This window comes from Tachypleus tridentatus, chromosome 2 (assembly GCF_004210375.1).
Source record: "Tachypleus tridentatus isolate NWPU-2018 chromosome 2, ASM421037v1, whole genome shotgun sequence".
Classification (NCBI taxonomy): Eukaryota; Metazoa; Arthropoda; class Merostomata; order Xiphosura; family Limulidae; genus Tachypleus; species Tachypleus tridentatus.
The window spans coordinates 82,552,703-82,571,640 of record NC_134826.1 but is presented as its reverse complement, the minus strand read 5'-3'; the positions used below and the strand labels follow the sequence as shown (position 1 = coordinate 82,571,640).

Genomic DNA, 18,938 nt, shown 5'->3' with positions numbered 1-18,938 from the left:
ACTATCTGGTCATGTCAGACTGCAATAGTCATTGTAGCTTGTGTTGATCTATGATTAAATAAAATTTAAACAACCACCCTCAAAGTATTGAATTAAAAAGAACTAACCAAAGAAACCTCGAGACGGTCAACAATGAAGATTATATATATTTTAAAAACCAACAACAAACAAATAAGCAATTTGTTTCGATGTGGAACAGACGATGTAAGCGCAATTTTATTTTTATAATTGAAGGTTTCTTCAATGCTTACTATTAGTATATTATTAATATATTAATAATTATTAAAAAATGGACTGGTCTGTCATAGTGACCCGTCCAGTGGTACGTACAAATAATTTCTTTTTCATTCTTGATGACGAGAAACCCACTTGAAGTAAAAATGTATCTCAGGACGGCTGTTATGGGTATTAACATTTTTACTAATAAAGCAGCAAACAACGTTTCTGGCTTAGCGTTTCGGTCACATATGTTCGCCCTTTCAGCCGTGGGGGCATTGTAATGTGACGTTCAATCCCAATATTCGTCGATAAACGAGTAGTACAAAAGTTGGCAGTGATGACTAGCTGCCTTTCCTCTAGCCTTACACTCCAAAATTAGGGATGGCTTTGCGCGAGATTCAAAACAAACCAAACAACGTTTCGACTTTCCCAGGTCATCATCCTAGGAAGATTGAAACGTTGTTACTGCTTTATTAGTAAAAGTGTTAATACCGATAACAGCCGTCCTGAGATACATTTCTTTTTCAGATAGTCTTTAGTTTCAAATAATGCATGAAAATATATTAAGCACCTCGTTTCTGCGCAAATTTATGTATTGTGCGCATTGACGTTAATGAATTTCTTTAAAATCCTATTCATGGTCGATAGTTTTACTTGTCCCTTTTTCATTAAAACTATTATGCTAATTTGAAATGTCTTGTAGTTTCATTGCGTTGCGTTTTCCAAGCACGAAGTAAATATAACAAACAAACTCTTAGATACAAGGAGCATTTACTGAACTTGACAGAAATGCAAACATATTATTTTAAAACTCAAGTAATATAAACAAATCCACACACACAGAGTCAAGTCTTACTACTTATTTTCCAAGCATTTTAAAGTTCCATCATTGACAAAAGTGGTCGTTCACACACACACACACACTACCAGTTTCATTCCTGGTTTAACGAAAACAGCCATATATTCCTAAACAGGTCGACAATTCGACCAAAAAGGCAATGCAGCATAGAAGCTTTGTCACATGTACTAAGAAATTCATAAGCATTGTAACATAAAGTGAACAATTAATATTTTGTATAAACACACAATAAAGAACTGTTAACAGATTTGGATATGGAGAGAATCTTTTACGTTACAGAAGGCGCTACTTGCAACCAAGGAAGTGACAAATAAAAAGATTTAATAATAATAATTATATCACGATTACAGGTCCAAATGATGTTCTGAAGTGGTGATTTTTCCCTTTTTTTAGTAAAACTTTATAGATTTGCAAATGTCCCTTTCCTTTTCTTTTTTTTTTTTATAACTATAATATTTTAATTTTAGGAAGGAACTTAAATGTGCTCCATCTGGGCGAAAACCGAAAGTCAGGCTCTACAATTGAGGAATCCCTCTAGCGGCCAATGCTTCGAACAAGGATCTCCCGGTGTGTATATTATAGCGACTAGGTCAGTGTTATTTTGCATTTTCTAAAAGTTAGTCGCGTTCATAGAAAGACCATCTGTGGTAGGGATGACGTTTTTTATTATCGTCTTTACGACCATTGAATTTTCTCTTATGGTTCCAGGGTCGTTTGGGGCATTCTCCTGTTGAAGAGTTAAAATGTCCATATTCACATTCAGGAATGTGACACTGACCAGACTGGATGCACCTGAAATAAAGAAAATATAAACTTATCGTTGCAGAACATACATCTGTTTATAATTAAATAGCGAACGGTTGGCAAATAACGTCGTTTTGTTAGTGTTATCCTTCTGATAAAGATGGCTTAGATATTTTTCATTAATTTGAGGATTGATTGTACGTTTGTTTATACAATAATACAAAATTAACATAACGAATTATTAACCAGGCTCGTTGTTTTTGTTTTTTTACGTGAAAATGAAAATGGTTTCAACTAACATAAAATGGGAGCGACATCTAAAAGGAATTGGGTTTTCATTTAAAAATTAATAAAAAATAGAATATATATTTGCAACCGAGTACATCTAAAAACTCGTTCACATCTTCACATTAAAAACATACTGAAACAATAACAAAACTAAATATTAGTTTTCTTTTCTTTAAAACTCTTTCTATAAAATAGTACAAATTTTTGAAGCAGATAAAGTATATATTGAAAACGTAACGATAAGAACATTCGTTTTAGAACCACGATTATCTTAACAAAACCAAATTTGTTTGTCCAGCAGTTTTCAAAGACTTTATTAGAAATATATTATATTATATAATACAATAAGGAATCAACACCACGTCCAGAGATGGAGAACGAAACAGTGTTTTTTATAGTTATTTTTCCTCCAAAATTGAAAATCAGCCAAATATTTTGAAATATTGTTTTATCCAGAACTACAGGTGGGGGTTGACAATTTTTCTATTCCTGACAAAAACGAAAAAACAAACAAACTCGCTGTTAGTTACCTCGTTCTTCAGGAGGTTTCAACTTGTAATTCAAAACATCTACTTTGAAATCATAGATGGCTCTGAAATGTAACATATTAGATGTTTTGTTTGATTGAAATTAAGCGCATAAATATACAGTGCGCTATTTGTGTTGCGTCCACCACGAGTATTGAAACCCTGTTTTGGGTGTTATAAGCCTTAGTCTAACCGCTGTGCCACTGAGGAGCGAATTATTAGGCGAGCTTGATTTCAGCGAGCCAAAATATTCAGAGGTACGTTGTCGAAGAATTGTCGGTAAGAAGCAGCGTAAATAACAATAATAATAAGACACATTTATTAGAATTAACTTTACTTACTATAAAGAAAAATGAATTTTGTTAAGAAATGATTAAAGTTTGTAAATTAAACACTTAGTTTTCAGTTTTAAACATTCAGCCTCTGTAGGACCGTAGGCCATCAATTTGAAAATTAATGACTAGTCTAATGTCCCAGCCGGTTTTTCCGCCTATGTTTGAAGAAAAACGAAATAATAACAATAGATTTACCTTCTCTCAATCTCAGACATTGCAGCTCGTCCTCTCTTTATTCGCAGACACGGTTTCTGATGGTCGAAGCAATCACAGTTACATCGTCCATCCGGGTATTCTCTTCTATAAAATGGCAGTGGACACTCACGACATCTAGAGCGAAGAGGCAAAAATGTAATATTAAATTGATAATTAGTTAAGAAGAATAAAGATCAATGCTACAAACTTGTATAAAAGCTCACTCCTTTTAAACACAAATTTAGAAAAATAGTAAAGTTTTTGGTTTTTATCTGTTTTCAATTTAACAATAACCAGGAAATTCAACTCTAATGGTGAGTTATAATAAACAGCACAGTAAAATAATTAAAAGCAATACCGCTGCCTTTCTCTACATAATCCTCGCAAAGCAGCGGAAAATTTAACCCTAGGCATAGGCATCAGTAACACTAAACATACATCCTATCATTTAATAACTCAGCCACTGACTACTAAACACCTGTTTATATATTATCTTTAAACGTGCCTATCACTGATCGTAACAAACTTGAAGTGTCACGAGTTCCTCGTACCAGCTGTCTTTTTACACATAAACAAGTTACTTAACTCAAATTTCTCGTCACGAAATATTGTAGTAAGAGACATGGCACCTATCACATCTACAGGAGTATGTTTTGATCAGTCAGTTCAGATAATGGCCAAAAGTTATAAATTGCGCCCTCTACTTCGGCTTAAAAATTAGGCAAGATAGATAATTGAATGGAATCGGAAATTTATTTTTGTTTGTTTTATTTTATGAAGTTTGCTAAACGAGGGCTATCTGCGCTAGCCGTCCCTAATTAATCAATGTATGTCTGGAGGGAAAACAGCTAGTTATGACCCCTTACCACCAACTCTTGAGCTGCTCTTTTACCAAAGAAAAATGGGATTGACCGTCACATTAAAACGTGTCTAAAAGAGGTGAGCATGTTTGGTGCGACGGGTTTCGAATCTCCAACCCTCTAGCGCCCTAACCACCTGGCTATGCCTGGCCAGAAAATGTAGATATTTAACTAAAACTGTAATGGTTTTATAATTGTTGTAGGCCTAAAAAAGCAAAGGCATCAGTGAGATGTACAAACCCATTATTAATTTTGTGTTGTTCTTAAAATAGACTATGCTTTAATAATTGAAGTAATTATTTTATAAAGAATTAAACTTAAAACGTGCATTGAAATTGAAAGAAACTTCACGCATACGGCGATTGGAAATTATACAGTATTTATGACTGTCAGAAATTTATTTCTAACTAGTATATATAGTAAATTAAATGTGTGTGTGTGTGTGTGTGTGTGTGTGTGTTGGGCTAATGATTCTTCTACAGTAGATGTTTGTGACTTGTTGGCGATAAATGAGCAGCATACACTTTGCTTATTTTAAAATATGTTTTAAACAAGTTAATCGTATGTACAAAAATTCTTTACGTTATATACACCAAAGTTGTATCTTATATACAATACAGTTCTCTTCTTGTTGTCAGAAGTCCACTTAGACCAGTTAAATTGCTTTAGAATTCAGTTGACAAGCCGAACTACTTTTCTCTATTCTATTTTAAGTGCTATCAGTATATAATTCAGGCATTCTTTTCTCTCTCTCTCTCTCTCTCTCTCTTTTTTTTTTTTTATCACAACAGTATCTGTGTGAAAATCACTTACACAGTCGTTGGGTTAGTTAGTTGTACCCTGAACTTTCAATACTCGTCTGGATTTTTGTAGTTAGAAGTCAGATATAAAAGACTATTTAGTGTAGATAGTATTGATTATCTTGTGATAATATTTCACAGCTGTTTAGTTTATTTTTGTTGGGGTTTTTCATAATAAGAGAATTAAAAGACGATTATGGGAAGTTATTTGGAAGTTATTGATGTCGAGGTTATAGAACGTCAGGTGAATCCACTGAAGTAGAGGTTATAGTGTTTTATAAGAGTTCTAAGTGATAAACGTATAAATAACGGTAAGTAGACGATAAAAATAGAGTGGGAAGACAACCAAAAGTAAGTGTAAGAGAAAGAAGTTTCTGTCAGAGAAGTTAAAATACGTAAATTTACCGTCGTAGGATATGTTAAAGTGAGATTATCAGTTTTCTGATATTTTAGGGGGATAATTTGTCTTGTCAAAAGGTATTCTAAAGTAGCTGAACCTGCCTGTGTGGACTTTGACAAAAACAGATGTTTATTGGAAGTAGGCCTAAAGACTAAAAAGCAAAGTATCGGAAGTTCTGGATACAGCTGCGGTAACTAGACGAAAGCGTAGGTGAATTATACGCCACTTCTCAGATTATTGTCCTATTGCATATTTCTGAATGAATGTGTGAACGTAAGTCCTAACTTACAAAAAACTTAAATTTTGGAAAAGTTACCTTTCATTTACTATGAACGCTTCACAATATATACAAGTATCAATGCTGTGCCTTCAGCGTAGCACGTGTAAAGCACAATAATTTCTCAAATATTTTATTACCATTAAGGTTACAATATATGTCACGGATGTCAGCAGTATGATATTTTTACAATATTTTATTGCTAACCTTGCAAGAACAAACGTACCTATGATTAGCCATAGCCTGAAGTACACATCTCAAGCTATCTCTTATGTTCTAAAGCAGAGGTTCCTATACTTTATTCTGCACCTAATTGTGGCCACTACCCAATGCATCTAGAAATTTATGAGTGAGTACCTCAACAGTACTGTTTATTTTATATAATTGTCACTTTCACGCAGCCCCTAGTCTGGGAGCCCTTGTTAACGTAATATTTGGTTTCTCTCAATTATTTTAACTGTGGTTACGACAAAAAGGTGTTACGTGATTTTATTTATAATGTTCCGGATATTATTCCTCTTAAATACAAATTATAGACTAGGGTAGTGGTTCTCAAATTGTAGTCTGAGGCTAACTTGATATAAATAAAATGGACGATGCCATCAATCTATAAAAATGCCTTAAAATGTGATTTTAGAATCTCCTTCCCAACTACTTCAGTATGGTGATTAAAAAACTGCATTAGTAGAATCAATAACATCTTTCAACATATTGTATCATTTAATTAATTAATTAATTCAACATAATTTGTATCGGTTCAATGTTTACTTATAATTAAAATTAATTCAGCATCGTTGTTTTCGGCCTATTTTTTTGGCGGCCCCACCTCCAGAAAAAGCTTTTAAGGCCCCCAGGGTGGAAGCGGTTCCCACTGTGAGAAATATTAGGCTAGTGAATGTATTACTCTAAGATAAACAGTATTGTGAACTATTAGAATACAGTTTGAAATATATATTGCAAAGCTTGTGCACCCTATCTACCCTTATTGACGTAACCAGAATTACCCAATGGGATTAGAAGTGCAAATCACATTATCAAATCTGGCTGGCTCTTTGGTGCATCTATGCACTAATGGTGTTTCATCAGTAAAAAATTCAAGTTGAAATACGTATTGCAAGAAATTGGAAAACAAACTAGTAACTTACAGTACTTCAAAATGCAGATTAACGTCAAACTTGTTCGTTGTTTTTTTTAAATGGAGTTTCCATAGTGAAAAGTTAAAAAGTCCATTATTTGAGAAAAATAAATACGAGAAGTCCAGACTAACCAATATTCTCCCCACTCATCTACCCCTTTCACAGATGCACTACTCTTTACGGCTCTCCCTTATTTTCATTTGTATTTTTGGGCATTTTTAGCATCTGTATATAATTCCTGAATGCCCTCGTATGTACATTTTGTTTTTATCTTCTCGTGTCTAAACGTGAAATTTACATTCTGAAATGGTTAATGCAGTCTAAACACCAAGGTCAGTGTCTCCGAAAGAAAGCCTTAATTCTTGTTGTGATTGTTAGTTGACCTCAATGAAGTAAGGTGTATAGATAGATTCAAGGAATAACGTTCTCTGTAACCTGTACTATACCATCCTACTAAAACTATTGTTATTAGTCGGTGAAAGCCGTTATCCGAGTATTGTGATTTAAAAAAAAAAAAAAATGTAAGCGCGTTAAAACGTACCCTTCTTTAAACTTGACGTCACGGAACTTGATCCTTGTACTGAAACATGAAACTATGCAGGTAAAAAAACATTAACATGTTGTTATAGTACACCGCATGTGTGATCAACAAAAATGTATACCACATATTGATAAGATAAACGATGGCCATGCCATGGCGTACGCCCCCTACAGGATAATAGTTAAACCAGCAAGATTGGGATTAAATGGGGTCACTTTCATTACCCTATGCCGCCGCTGTAGTTTCCACTGGAATGTAGGTATTAGCTCCTTTTTTGTTTTTTATCTTTTCGAATGACCAACCACCCGTACAACTAACTACTTGCCTTATAGCTTTGTTACCCAACCAACCTGTACAACTGTTTGTCTCAGTGTTAATATTCTGTACAAATTTTAGTCTCAATTTCTGTACAACTAGTGTTAATCATACATTTGTTATACTTAATCGCAGAATGAAATAAGTGCTGACGCTTAGGTTCCTTCATATAAAGAAGATTTAAAGACAGAGTATCGTTTATTCCCAGCGAACTAGATTACAGATCACAGTTATGGAAATAGTTGTAATGGATATTTCTCAAAGAACGTGTACATGTACTTACATTATTCGCCGGTATTTCACAGGCAGAGAATTAATAGATATAAAGAAAATAGTTAGGTAATAATTTTGCTATAGAAATCTGCAAATTGACAACAGTTGACTAATACGTCGTACATGTACTGTCTTTATATTGACCTTTCCCAGCGTTATAAGTATACTATTAATATAAATTAAAAACTAAATAAAAACTAAGTAATATACCGTTAAAATCTGAAAGGGGAGGGTGAGGAGGCGATAAGAGGGCGTGAGAATGTTGTAGAGATCTTTAGAAGTAGATATCTTGCCAGAGACGCTCCTGTACATTTTCCATGCAGAGAATTAGTCCACCAGATGTCATGACTGCCTCGTACCGGTGGGTAACTGTATACGAATTACTAAACTCCATGCGAGCCAGACATGCCTAAAGAGCTTTAATATTGCTAACACTAATGTTGAAAACTGTTTATTTGTAGGAGTTTGTATGTAGTGGTTTTAGATATTGCGTTTAATAATGTATATACAGACACGTTGGTGTATTCATTAAAGTTGTTTTCTAATCTAAATGATAACTGAGGAATGATAAATGATAACATTAAGGAAAATGATGGATTAATTCCGTAACGCAATGAAACGTATTACGCACATCCCACTTCACGACAGTATGGTATCACATAAATGTAATATTTCACATCAAGCTTTTTATAATACTTTACCTGAAAAAACAAGTTAAATCGTTTTCTGAAGGAATAATATTGATTTGATTTTTTAAACGTTTCGAGACATTTACTTTGGTTTAAAATATAAGTTGCACATTTTGATGATGATAAAACGATCACATCTTGACTTGTAATGACTTAACTTGTGAAGCCAGCAAACGCAATTTATAAGCAGTTTGAATCTAAAGTATTTGTATTTACTTATTTTTACTTATTATTTTTAGTAACTCTGAGCTTAAGAAAAACAAACAAAATAATTGCCTTTCTACGAGCCAATCGCGGGGATCGAAAAATTGGGTGTTCGATGAGGATGGAGAGCCTTATTTTTGGAAATAAATTACTACATACTTAATTTGTTGCTTACTTTGAATCTTCCTGACTAGGCGGATGACGTAAGGGGTTATCCAGCACTGAATGTTGTTCCAGATCAGTGCTAGTTTCTAGATCCTGATCCAAATTGGGATCCGACTCCTCTTGTATTCGTGGCTGATTGTTGATAGCTTGACATTCACATTCGGTGTGGTTTACAAAAAGAAGTTTGTCCACGGCGTCACTTGACCCAACGTATGTGCCTTGTTTCCCAATATGAAGAGTCTGTAAAAGTGTAAGCAGCCATTATATGGTATACATTCATCACGTCTTTGAAAACAGCCTAGTTTTTCATGCAAAAAAGAAAGAAAATGAACCAAATTATCTGAAGAGCATCCTGTTTCTGAAAGAGATTAGATAACTCATTACGTTAGGCAATTTTTCGTTGTTGTTTAAAAACTGAGAAAAATTCGAGAAGCATCATATGTGTGCTTCACCAAAATTTATCGGTTTATTCCAGTATTTATTTTTTCAGTGTTTTTCTTTATGTATATATCATCATATCACGATTTGATACCATTTTTAACATTTTAAATGTTTTTCTTCACAGGACAGAGATAACTCACAAAACAACCCACCCTTTAATTCACCAGAAACAAGGAGAAATAAAGAAATATCAATAATATCTATGTGTTGAACCAGTCAAGTTTTTCATATTAAGGCTTAGATTGTTTCTTTGTGTAGAAATGTACAGGAGGTTTGAAGCTACTTAAGCAAATCAGTCCTATGCGACCTGGTATTCACAATTATTGACCAGTATTAGACATTCTGAAGAGCTAAGTACATTCACTTGAGTTATGGAAAAATAAATACTTTACCTAGCTCAATACTAAAAACAAGTATGACTTGTTAAGCCAGTTATTTACGACTTGATAGTTTTTTATCTATGTGTCGATACTATCATGTGTTTCTACACAGTTGTTTAAAGTCAAAAGCTAGTCCCAGCTCGGCTGGTTTTCATTGCTGCTTTTGTATCTCAGAAATATGGTAGACAAAGAAAAAAGGCAAACAAGAAAATTATACAGATTGGGCGGCCGAAGGTTTCTCCATATGCTTTTCCAATATTTCCTTGCAAAATATTAAAAGTAATTGTTATTTAATTGTAAATCAAAGTTCCTCAAGTGGAGGGAAACATAACTTGCTTTATTTAAGATATAAATTTTTAATTTTTTTTATTTAAACTTTGTATCGTCTTAACTAAGTTTTCTGGATACCGATGAAAAGACAACGGAGTGAATTTTAAAGTCAGGTTTAGAAGACCATGTATCATGACCAGATGAGCGCAGTTATTGTTAAACGAAATGTTAGTTCAAATAGTTTTAAGGGCAGTTGGGGGTTGGCCTAAATATACATATTTACATTCCTTTTTAGTAATGATTGTAATTGATGTTGAATAGACATGATAAGTTGTAGGTCTATCCATAAACTACATGAAGCGAACATTGACGTACTGCTACTAATAAAGCATCGCAGTTATTAGTTGTTTGTTTTTTTTGCTCTGTTTCAGTGAGATAATAATTTAACAATTGAGGTCGCGAAATAATTAATTAAAGCAACAATGAGTTACCGGATGATTCACAGGAAAATGACAATTATCAAAAGTTTCATCAATTTGTCATGGTCCCTAAACGAGTTTCAAAGAATAAATAATTGTGAAAAAAAATGGATTATCAAAAACTGAATATTCAGTAGTACATTATAAATACTGTGAGACAAATGAATTTTTCTAAGTGGATACAAATAATACTAGAAAAAAAAGAATTTTCTAACTGTTTGTTTCTATTTAAGCTTAAAGTTTCACAACAGACTTTCTGCGCTTTGTCCACTTCAGATATCGAAATAACCTTTCAGACTTACTGCTATGCCACTGGGGGACATCTTTTCTAACTAAAGTAATCGGTTTGGGTATATAAATACTAAGGAAAAAGTTAATGAACTTTTTTTTATCTTCATTACTGGAACACATGCTGTTTGGAAAACGAGTTATTTTTGTTACACAAAGTAGTTTTCATTGAAATCTGTTAATATTTTACAAAGCAAGTGTAATGTACCTAAACTATATTCTTACTCCTAAAGGGATTCTGATAGATACAATAAATAACAACCTCAGAACAGTCAAGCGTAAGTTTGTTTTAGCGATAAACTAAAACAGTAGACTGACTAACTGCACTCAGTCTGGCGTGAGGAATCTTAACTCCAGATTTTAGTAACTTTAACGTAGGACACAAGCGGATGGTGTTCAAGGTATATTTCGTTATTATTTGTGATATATAACCTTTTTATTCTTAGGAAGTTTTGAGTTTTTACTAATCTCTAACGGTTCAATTCTAGCCCCGACCTAACCACCTTCCAAGGTAAAGTTTGTCACTTTTACCTATCCTCAACAGTTTACCTCTATTAACCTCCTCCTTTAAGGTATGTTATTTTTATGTCAATTTCTGGCAGTCCAATTATGTACCACATCATCTTCTGAGAAATGTTGTTTTGTTTTTTACCAACGTCTAACGGTTTACTTCCATTTCCCTAATCTTCTGGGGTAAACTGTTTTTGTGCCAATTTGTAACAGTTCAATTCTATTCCCCCCTTATCTTTCTGTTGCCTTGAGTATTTCAGCCCAAACAAAGTTTACACGTAGCTTTTCTACTACAGCCATGTTGCAAGATGCGTTTTAATGTAAAATGCTATTTTTACTATGTAATGTCTTCGCTTAAAAATGGCAGTCAGTGTTTCTTCTAAGCTCACCAGGTGGTATGATCATTTAAATATAACAGGTAGCACCGAATATCGAAGTCATACTTCGATTAAATCTCACCAGGTGGTATTTATATATAAATATAATAATCAGTTTTGTCTACGTTCACAAGGCAAATTTGCCATCAAAACTCATTCACAATTATTCATTATCAAAAATCACCAGGTTATTGCTGTTAAAGTACCACCAGGGGTTTCACAAGAAAAAAAATACGAGTAAGTTTATTGTTTTAGAAATGAAGGTATTTTAACACCTTGTAATCTCTCTTGAATCTTGAAGGACATGCAATACGTATTAAATCGTTATTTCGAAACTTTATTTCACACTTTCTAAATGTTTCATTTCGGTACCAGTCTCTGCATGTGAGAGGGGGATATATATTACAACTAATTTAAACGTAATAGAATTTGTTTGTTAGTAAGCACAAAGATACAAAAAGGGCTATCTGTGCTATGCCCACCTCGAGTATTGTAACCCCTTTTTTGTAGCGTTATAAGCTAGCGTCTGTTTTATAATAGTGTTTCAGATGTCACACACGACCTCACACCACTGCAAGAGCAAAGCATACAGTGGAGCGCCATTAAGCCGCGGACCAGTAAACCGCGAAATCGCTTAAGCCGCTGTAGCAAGTCTTGTGAGCGATGTGAGCGAGGATTATCGCGGCTCACAGCTAATTTAAGAACGTGTAAAAACGCGGCTTACGAATTTAATCCTGGCTTTATAACTCCAAGGGGATATTTAAAAAGGATTTGATTTAATTTGGGAAATAAATAAAATATATTACAATAGAAATCGACCGTTAATCTACTTTATCCGCTCTCTATGTCAGCTTTATGGAGGCCGCCATTGTTACCGAATTACACCTCTTCATACATTAAAGTTAATCCGCGGTAAATCCGTGAAAAAAGCGATCAATAATTAAAGTATTATTTTTAATTCGATTATCCGATATAATGATCACGCAATGGCCCGGATGAGGCTCCTCGGCGGAGCTGTTGGCGACTTCGGCTTTTCAGTCACAAAAGTTTAAGTCGCGGACCACTTAAGCCACGGTTAAGCAGGTTGAACCCCCAAATACCGCGGCTTAACGGCGTGTAATTTTTAACTAGTTGAGGGTATTCGTTAAGGAAGTAAAAACATTGTATAAAGAAGAATGTTAGATAATGTTTCCCTTTCTTGTTTCTTTTGTTATTAAATCCCCAATGACCCCATTAAATGCTGATTGCATTCCTTTCTTTTGTGGAAGGTAATAAATTGGCTCATTTAACTGATTAAATACTTGTGTCTTTAAATACAAAGCCAAGAATGTCTATTACAAAAAAAAAAGCGGAAATGTTCTCTATTTCGGGCTGTTTCTCTCTTTTATTGGTTAAAATCCCTCAAACTAAACAACCTAGTTTTAAGCTATCACACAAAAACTTGCGAATTTCGAGCCAGCCAACTCTGGGCGACAGATACTAACACACAGAAACGCATAGGTAATAACCTTCATTATAATAAAAATATTAACAAATGTTGTATAATGCCTATAGCATGATCACAGATACTTTGAATCGAATAACAGAGTGGCAGTAGTATTACTCTCTTTAGTGTCCATAACAAATGTAGAAACTTGCACACAAAACCTTAATACGTAAACACATCTGTCTGTGGTGGTGTTCTTATGACAGATCCATTCCCCAACATCCTTCCATTTGCAGCACACACAATACTATTTACAACATTTGTTACGCATAGGTGGTGTCATTCCTAATATTATTTTTGTATAGTTTGATGAAGTTTGAAAAGCTTAGCACGCACGTATACGCACTGTACTCTTTTAATTACAAAGATGTTTATTTAGTTATTTTTACAATTAAGCTCCACTGTTTTTTCTACTGACTTTACAAACCAGTACTTACATAGAAATAGAGAACAACCTCTTGGACAGATTTGGGACCACACTTCGTTCTTTCATTATCACAACACCCGCTGTCTTCTGTACACCTGTGTAAAACTGTACACTTTGGAAGGTATTTTTTACTGGGATCCGGATAGTAATCCTCGATATGTACCACAAGAGGGCGTGGTGTATGGCACAGTGCCATCTGTCTGATCTGAAGGAAATGTTCATTGGCTCGGCGAATATCTTCTATATCTAAAAAACATACGAAATCTACACATTTACGTATTAATTAAAAACAATCTTGTCATTTCTTACGCTGATGTGTACAAGTATTACTCTTATATACATTTACAGTACTTATGTTCACCATTAGGTGTGATTTATCGAGCGGGAAAGAATAAAAACATTTCATTTAGTTGGAGACAGCGTTTATTTTTTTTTTAATTTTATGTCTACAGAACGTAACGTCTTGCCTACTGTCTAAACAGTTGAGATATATCTTGATATTTTGCAGTATCTAATATTATAAAGAAACTAATTACGTCTGTTTAAATAACTTTAATATTAGGTGGTTATTAGATTTAAATCCTTATTAATTTGGAACATAATGATAAAAACAGACTAGTCTGTGTATTGCAAGGAAAATAGTATGAACTTACAACATTTATAAGCTTTGCAGAAACCTTAAAACTGTAGAGAATATTTGACGACTGACTGGTTAAAAAAACCCAAAAAACAAGGATAAGGTATACCTTTATCAGTTCAGTACTAACTGAACTTGTAATTTGTAAGTTATTGCAACATTAGGCTTTTGGAAACTTTTAGTTTGGTTGATGAATGTGTTGCAGTCAACATTAGCAGATTTAGAGATGGATATTGCGAATGCTGGTTACGTGTAGATTTTCCAGGCGATTCAAGAAGTAATGATAACCCGTAATTAATTCGTTAAGCTTCGAATTTGTATCAAACTTAATACATTTGGTGTGTACAGAACTGGCTAAACTAGCGTGCTTACGTCTGAATTGAAAGAAATGCAGACTTTTTCGAAATTCTATTTTTTTGAGAGGAATAACTAATACATCTTTTTATTTTATTGAAAATTTTCATGTGGCGTCCCGTGGGATGTTTTCTTTAAGGCGTATGTAGAAAGGTATATTAATTAACAACATGCGTCATTACTTCAAATCTCTTGACGTTGCTACAAGTTACTTAACAACACGAAAACCATTACAACCATTACCTCACAGTTCGTAGCGTTACTACAGGTTACCCAATAACCCACTGATAACTTATTGTGATTACCTCACATGTCATGACGTATCTACAATTTACTTAGAATAATAAAGAGGAACACTGTATAGTTAAACAACAGAAGTTCAAACTATTTAAAATTACAAGCTGTCTGAAAGTTACTTTCTCGTATACTGGCAGCCAATCGTGCTAGCAGCATGTTAAGTTCATAACCTAAAAATTCTTACACGAGATAAACTGTTAAAGCATTTGAAACAAGTTCAAGTTTTGTGTATAAGAATATTTTTTGATGTTAATTCAGCAAGATTAATAATTTACAAAACATTTTAAGGCTTAACAAACTGTTCTTGTTCTAAATGAAAACCATGAATTCAGAGTTTCAAACTTTAAAGAGGAGGTGCTCACTGTGATACGCGAGATGCTACACAGAAGTTACGTGACACTTGGACGTCTATTTCAATCCCACAGTACGTTAACTATCGAACAGTGCTAGGTCCAAACTTTACAACATAACAGGTAAACAAGTTCATATCTCCACAAACAAGATATAAAAAAATCACTTTGTTTTTTATTCCAACCTTTTAATAATACTCGATATTCAATATTTAGCGAAATATTGCAAATGGGCTATCTGTGTTTAGTCCGCTGTGGTGATCGAGTCCTGAACCCTAGCACTATAAGCCCTCAAGTTTGTCATTGAGCAGTCGAGCATGTTGCACTAGAAGATGAAAAAATGTCTTTGTGCTGAAAATTTATTTTAATATAAAGTATTGAATTCCTGATGGTGACTGGTGTTCTTGTAAACTTGATCATAAAGCCAGGGCAATATATTTTTTTTTTCTCACAAGATGAGGTAACGTAAAAGTTATAATACTAAAATAATTTCTGTTGTTAAAAGCCTTTTAGATACCTCAAATATTTCCTTCAAATGTTTACACCCCTTTTTTCTGTTTACTCAATTTATTTTTCAGTTTATTTTGTATCAATATTTTTTCTTCACCAAATATTTAATATAGTTCTGTTTCACGAAGCAACCTTTTATCTTAATCCATTTGAGCAAACATTTCAGTCTTCATTTATTCTCAAACTCTTGTTTTAATTTAGTAAACCCCGTGTTAATCTGCTAAAGACATTCTTTATTTCAATCTCGCTACATAAGAGTCTTGATTAACTTATTGTTAATCAAAATACTGTTTACATTGTTCATATGCAAATATTCCATTGTTCTAAGCTGGCCAAGTATTCCACTATCACTTTAGTAGAATACGTTACTGCAGCGTGTTTAAAAAGGTATTTTACCATTCAGCGGCTTAGCGGTAAGTCTTCAGACTTACCGGTAGAAATCGGTTTTCAATACCTGCGGTGAGCACAGCACAGCTAGCCCATTGTGTCGCTTTATGCAGAGAAACAAAGTTATTTTACTCACGTTGGTGAATACCGTGGTCAATTGTGGCGCGCTGGAGTCCAGTGGGTCCATATTTTTTTTTCAGGCGATTCACCCCTTCTTGTGTGCCATAGACATCGCGATAAAACTGCTGGTATGAAGGCAAAGGTTCTAGCTGCACGTGTCTTGGAAGTTCGGACTCTGGTTCGTTTAACAAATGGTTTTCCGAATGCCCCTACACAAAAGCAAAAAGGAATAGTTACAATAAATTAGAAGTTAATCATTCTTGCCCACCGTCACTTCAAGAAACTATTTATTTAACCATTTCACAACCAGAAGGTTGCCCCAATTTTATATTTTATACTTTTTAAAATGTGTTGGAGATTTGCAAGAAAAAAAGTTGTTGTTTTCTGAGCTGGGGATGATTAAGTGGCATTTTAAACTCCTAGAGATTAAAAATTAATACACGAATATATACACATTTGCAGTGAGTTAAAATTAACAGAAACAGATAGAGTAATCACTGTCTTTGGTTCAGCAATTTTCGAAGGTGTTTTTTTTTTTGTAACTCGATGAGTCAGGGTAAGTTTACGAACTTTCAGCACTAAACTCCGTGGTGGCCAGTGCACAGATCAATGTGGTTTTGCGCTGCAACAAACTACTTTGATGCAGCCTCAGAGTGGTTCATTGGCTTATAGCGTTATAAACCGGGTTTAAGTACCGGTATGGTCGCAGCACAGATACCCCATTATGTAGTTTTCTACGTAAAAAAACACAAATTTCTTTTTTTATGAACAACAAAGATTTTGTCTCGGTTCTTTCGTGTACAAGTAACGAATCTTAGAAAGTTTAAAGAAAAGCATTCTTTCTGTTGAGCTCTTCGGTTTCATAAAACGTACTGTTCATGATAAAACCCTTGTAATTAAATGCGTACATTCAGTTATTGGCATGTGGGTTATGTGCTCTGTTATGTATTTCAACGAATGACAATGGAGCGTGTGAAGGTTCCCAACAAGTATGTTCATCTTATACTATACGTTTGTTTCGAATATTCTCACAAAGTGATACATAAAGGAAAGACAGCCAACTCTGGCAACTGCCAAATCTTGGATTACGCTAATCGAATTGGGATTTGGTCGTCATTTTTGTAAGGTACCTACGGTCTAAGAAGTGAGAAGCGAAATTTTGTGACCAAGCGTCGCGAACTTTGGACCTTAAGATCCAGTCCGATACGATAACATTAGGCCATACTCGAACCATTTACTTTGCCTGCATGGAATAATATTAACAGATACCGAGACGTTAAAAAAAAAAAACATTATGAATGAAACTGGTCCAAGCTAGTAAAATCTTTAAAACCTCTTCGACGTCAATAAGCTAAATCTGTTTTCTCTGGGAAGAAGAAAACGGGGGTAATGGGAATCTCACGTGAGTTAAAATAATTTAAATATAAGGGTTGGTTGCTGGATTTCGCGCAAAGCTACACGAGGAGTACCTACTCTATCCGTTACTTATTCTTTAAATGAGGAAAGACAGCTAGCTAGTTAACACTATTTATTGCCAGCCTTTGGTTACTCTTGTCAGATCTAAGAGTGGAATTTAACTGTAATTCGTACAACGCAACCACGGGGATCCAAGGCTTAGATTTAAGTATTGTTTTTGTACAGCAGTAACAGAACTCGAACAACGAATCTTAAGCTCCACAGTCTAGCCTTTAATTACTGGGCCTGCACTGTCTTGGACATAAGGAAGTCAAGACTCACTCGGAATAAAATGGATAATTGGGTGTTCTGGATCTTACACGAAACGAAATTCAGCAAGAGTTTATTTACTCCCTTTTATTGAAAAATCCACTTTTTTCAATACCCAGTATCAAAATCGAATTGTTTATTTTTCTGTTATATATGCACACACAGTACGTCTGTATAGATTTACAAGAACGTCAATAATCTACATGAAGTCCCATTAAAACCTGACGAGGATCTTACACCAAAACTTCAATAAGCACATTTACTCACAGTTGGAATGTCTTGAAATTATCTCAGAATTTTTTTTTTCGACAAACATCGCGAGAGTGGCTTACTTGTCTCCTGTTACAGACATTTATCCCGTTTTGTAAAAACTAAATCTTTCTTTACGTGATAAAAAATGAAGAAATTAAAAAGATAAACAAACATTTTTATTGTAAGTATGGTGCCAAATGAACATGGAAACTGCTTTATGCTGATGTATACATAAAGGGCTTTTCGAGAATAATTTTCTCCTACTATTTGAAGTGAATCAAAGAAGGACCAGGACAATTCACTAACAAAATTGTCAATGTGACCAGGGGGGGCAGTTCCAAATGAAATGAGGAGATTCATTTCAAACATTATAGCGCATGTAAGAAAAATTAAACAAGATTGTATACACGAAAACATTCCCCAAATAGTCTAAATTCACCTCTTGTTTTTTGCTTTGTTATGCTCACATTTATGTTTGACTGCCATATTTGGTCTTCTAAGCTCTTATTGGTTAGTTATTTTGATATATGATGAAGTACTGCATGAAAATGTTTTTCTGTTAAAAAAAAAAAGATTTCAAAAACTCAATCTTGGATTTGATAATATGACAAATGAAGAGAAAATTCTGGCAACGTTTTCTTTTTCTAGAAACAAGACTGTAAGAGGTCAAACTATTCAAACTGAATCACTGTATACACTGACCAAGTATATTAAAATGACTTTGTAATATTATTTACTTGTATCTGCAAGAATACCTTCTGCACACGACAGCACCACTTTCATTATTTTTTTCAACGTATTTCACCGAATTTATTCCCGAC

The 18,938-nt window shown here is 34.1% G+C and overlaps 1 protein-coding gene across 5 annotated transcripts in view; it reads right to left on the bottom strand.

The window, feature by feature from the left end:
* Positions 1-973: 973 nt before the first annotated feature.
* Positions 974-18,938, bottom strand: part of LOC143244371 (uncharacterized) — a 70,600-nt gene continuing 52,635 nt past the window's right edge. For all 5 annotated transcript variants that reach the window (XM_076488923.1, XM_076488924.1, XM_076488925.1 and 2 more), the window contains 5 exons: positions 16,157-16,349; positions 13,496-13,731; positions 8,838-9,067; positions 3,168-3,302; positions 974-1,870 (listed from right to left, as the gene is read on the bottom strand). In XM_076488923.1, coding sequence (XP_076345038.1) covers positions 1,696-1,870; positions 3,168-3,302; positions 8,838-9,067; positions 13,496-13,731; positions 16,157-16,349 — 969 coding nt within the window. In that variant the 3' untranslated portion in view covers positions 974-1,695. The remainder of the gene's footprint in view (positions 1,871-3,167; positions 3,303-8,837; positions 9,068-13,495; positions 13,732-16,156; positions 16,350-18,938) is intronic.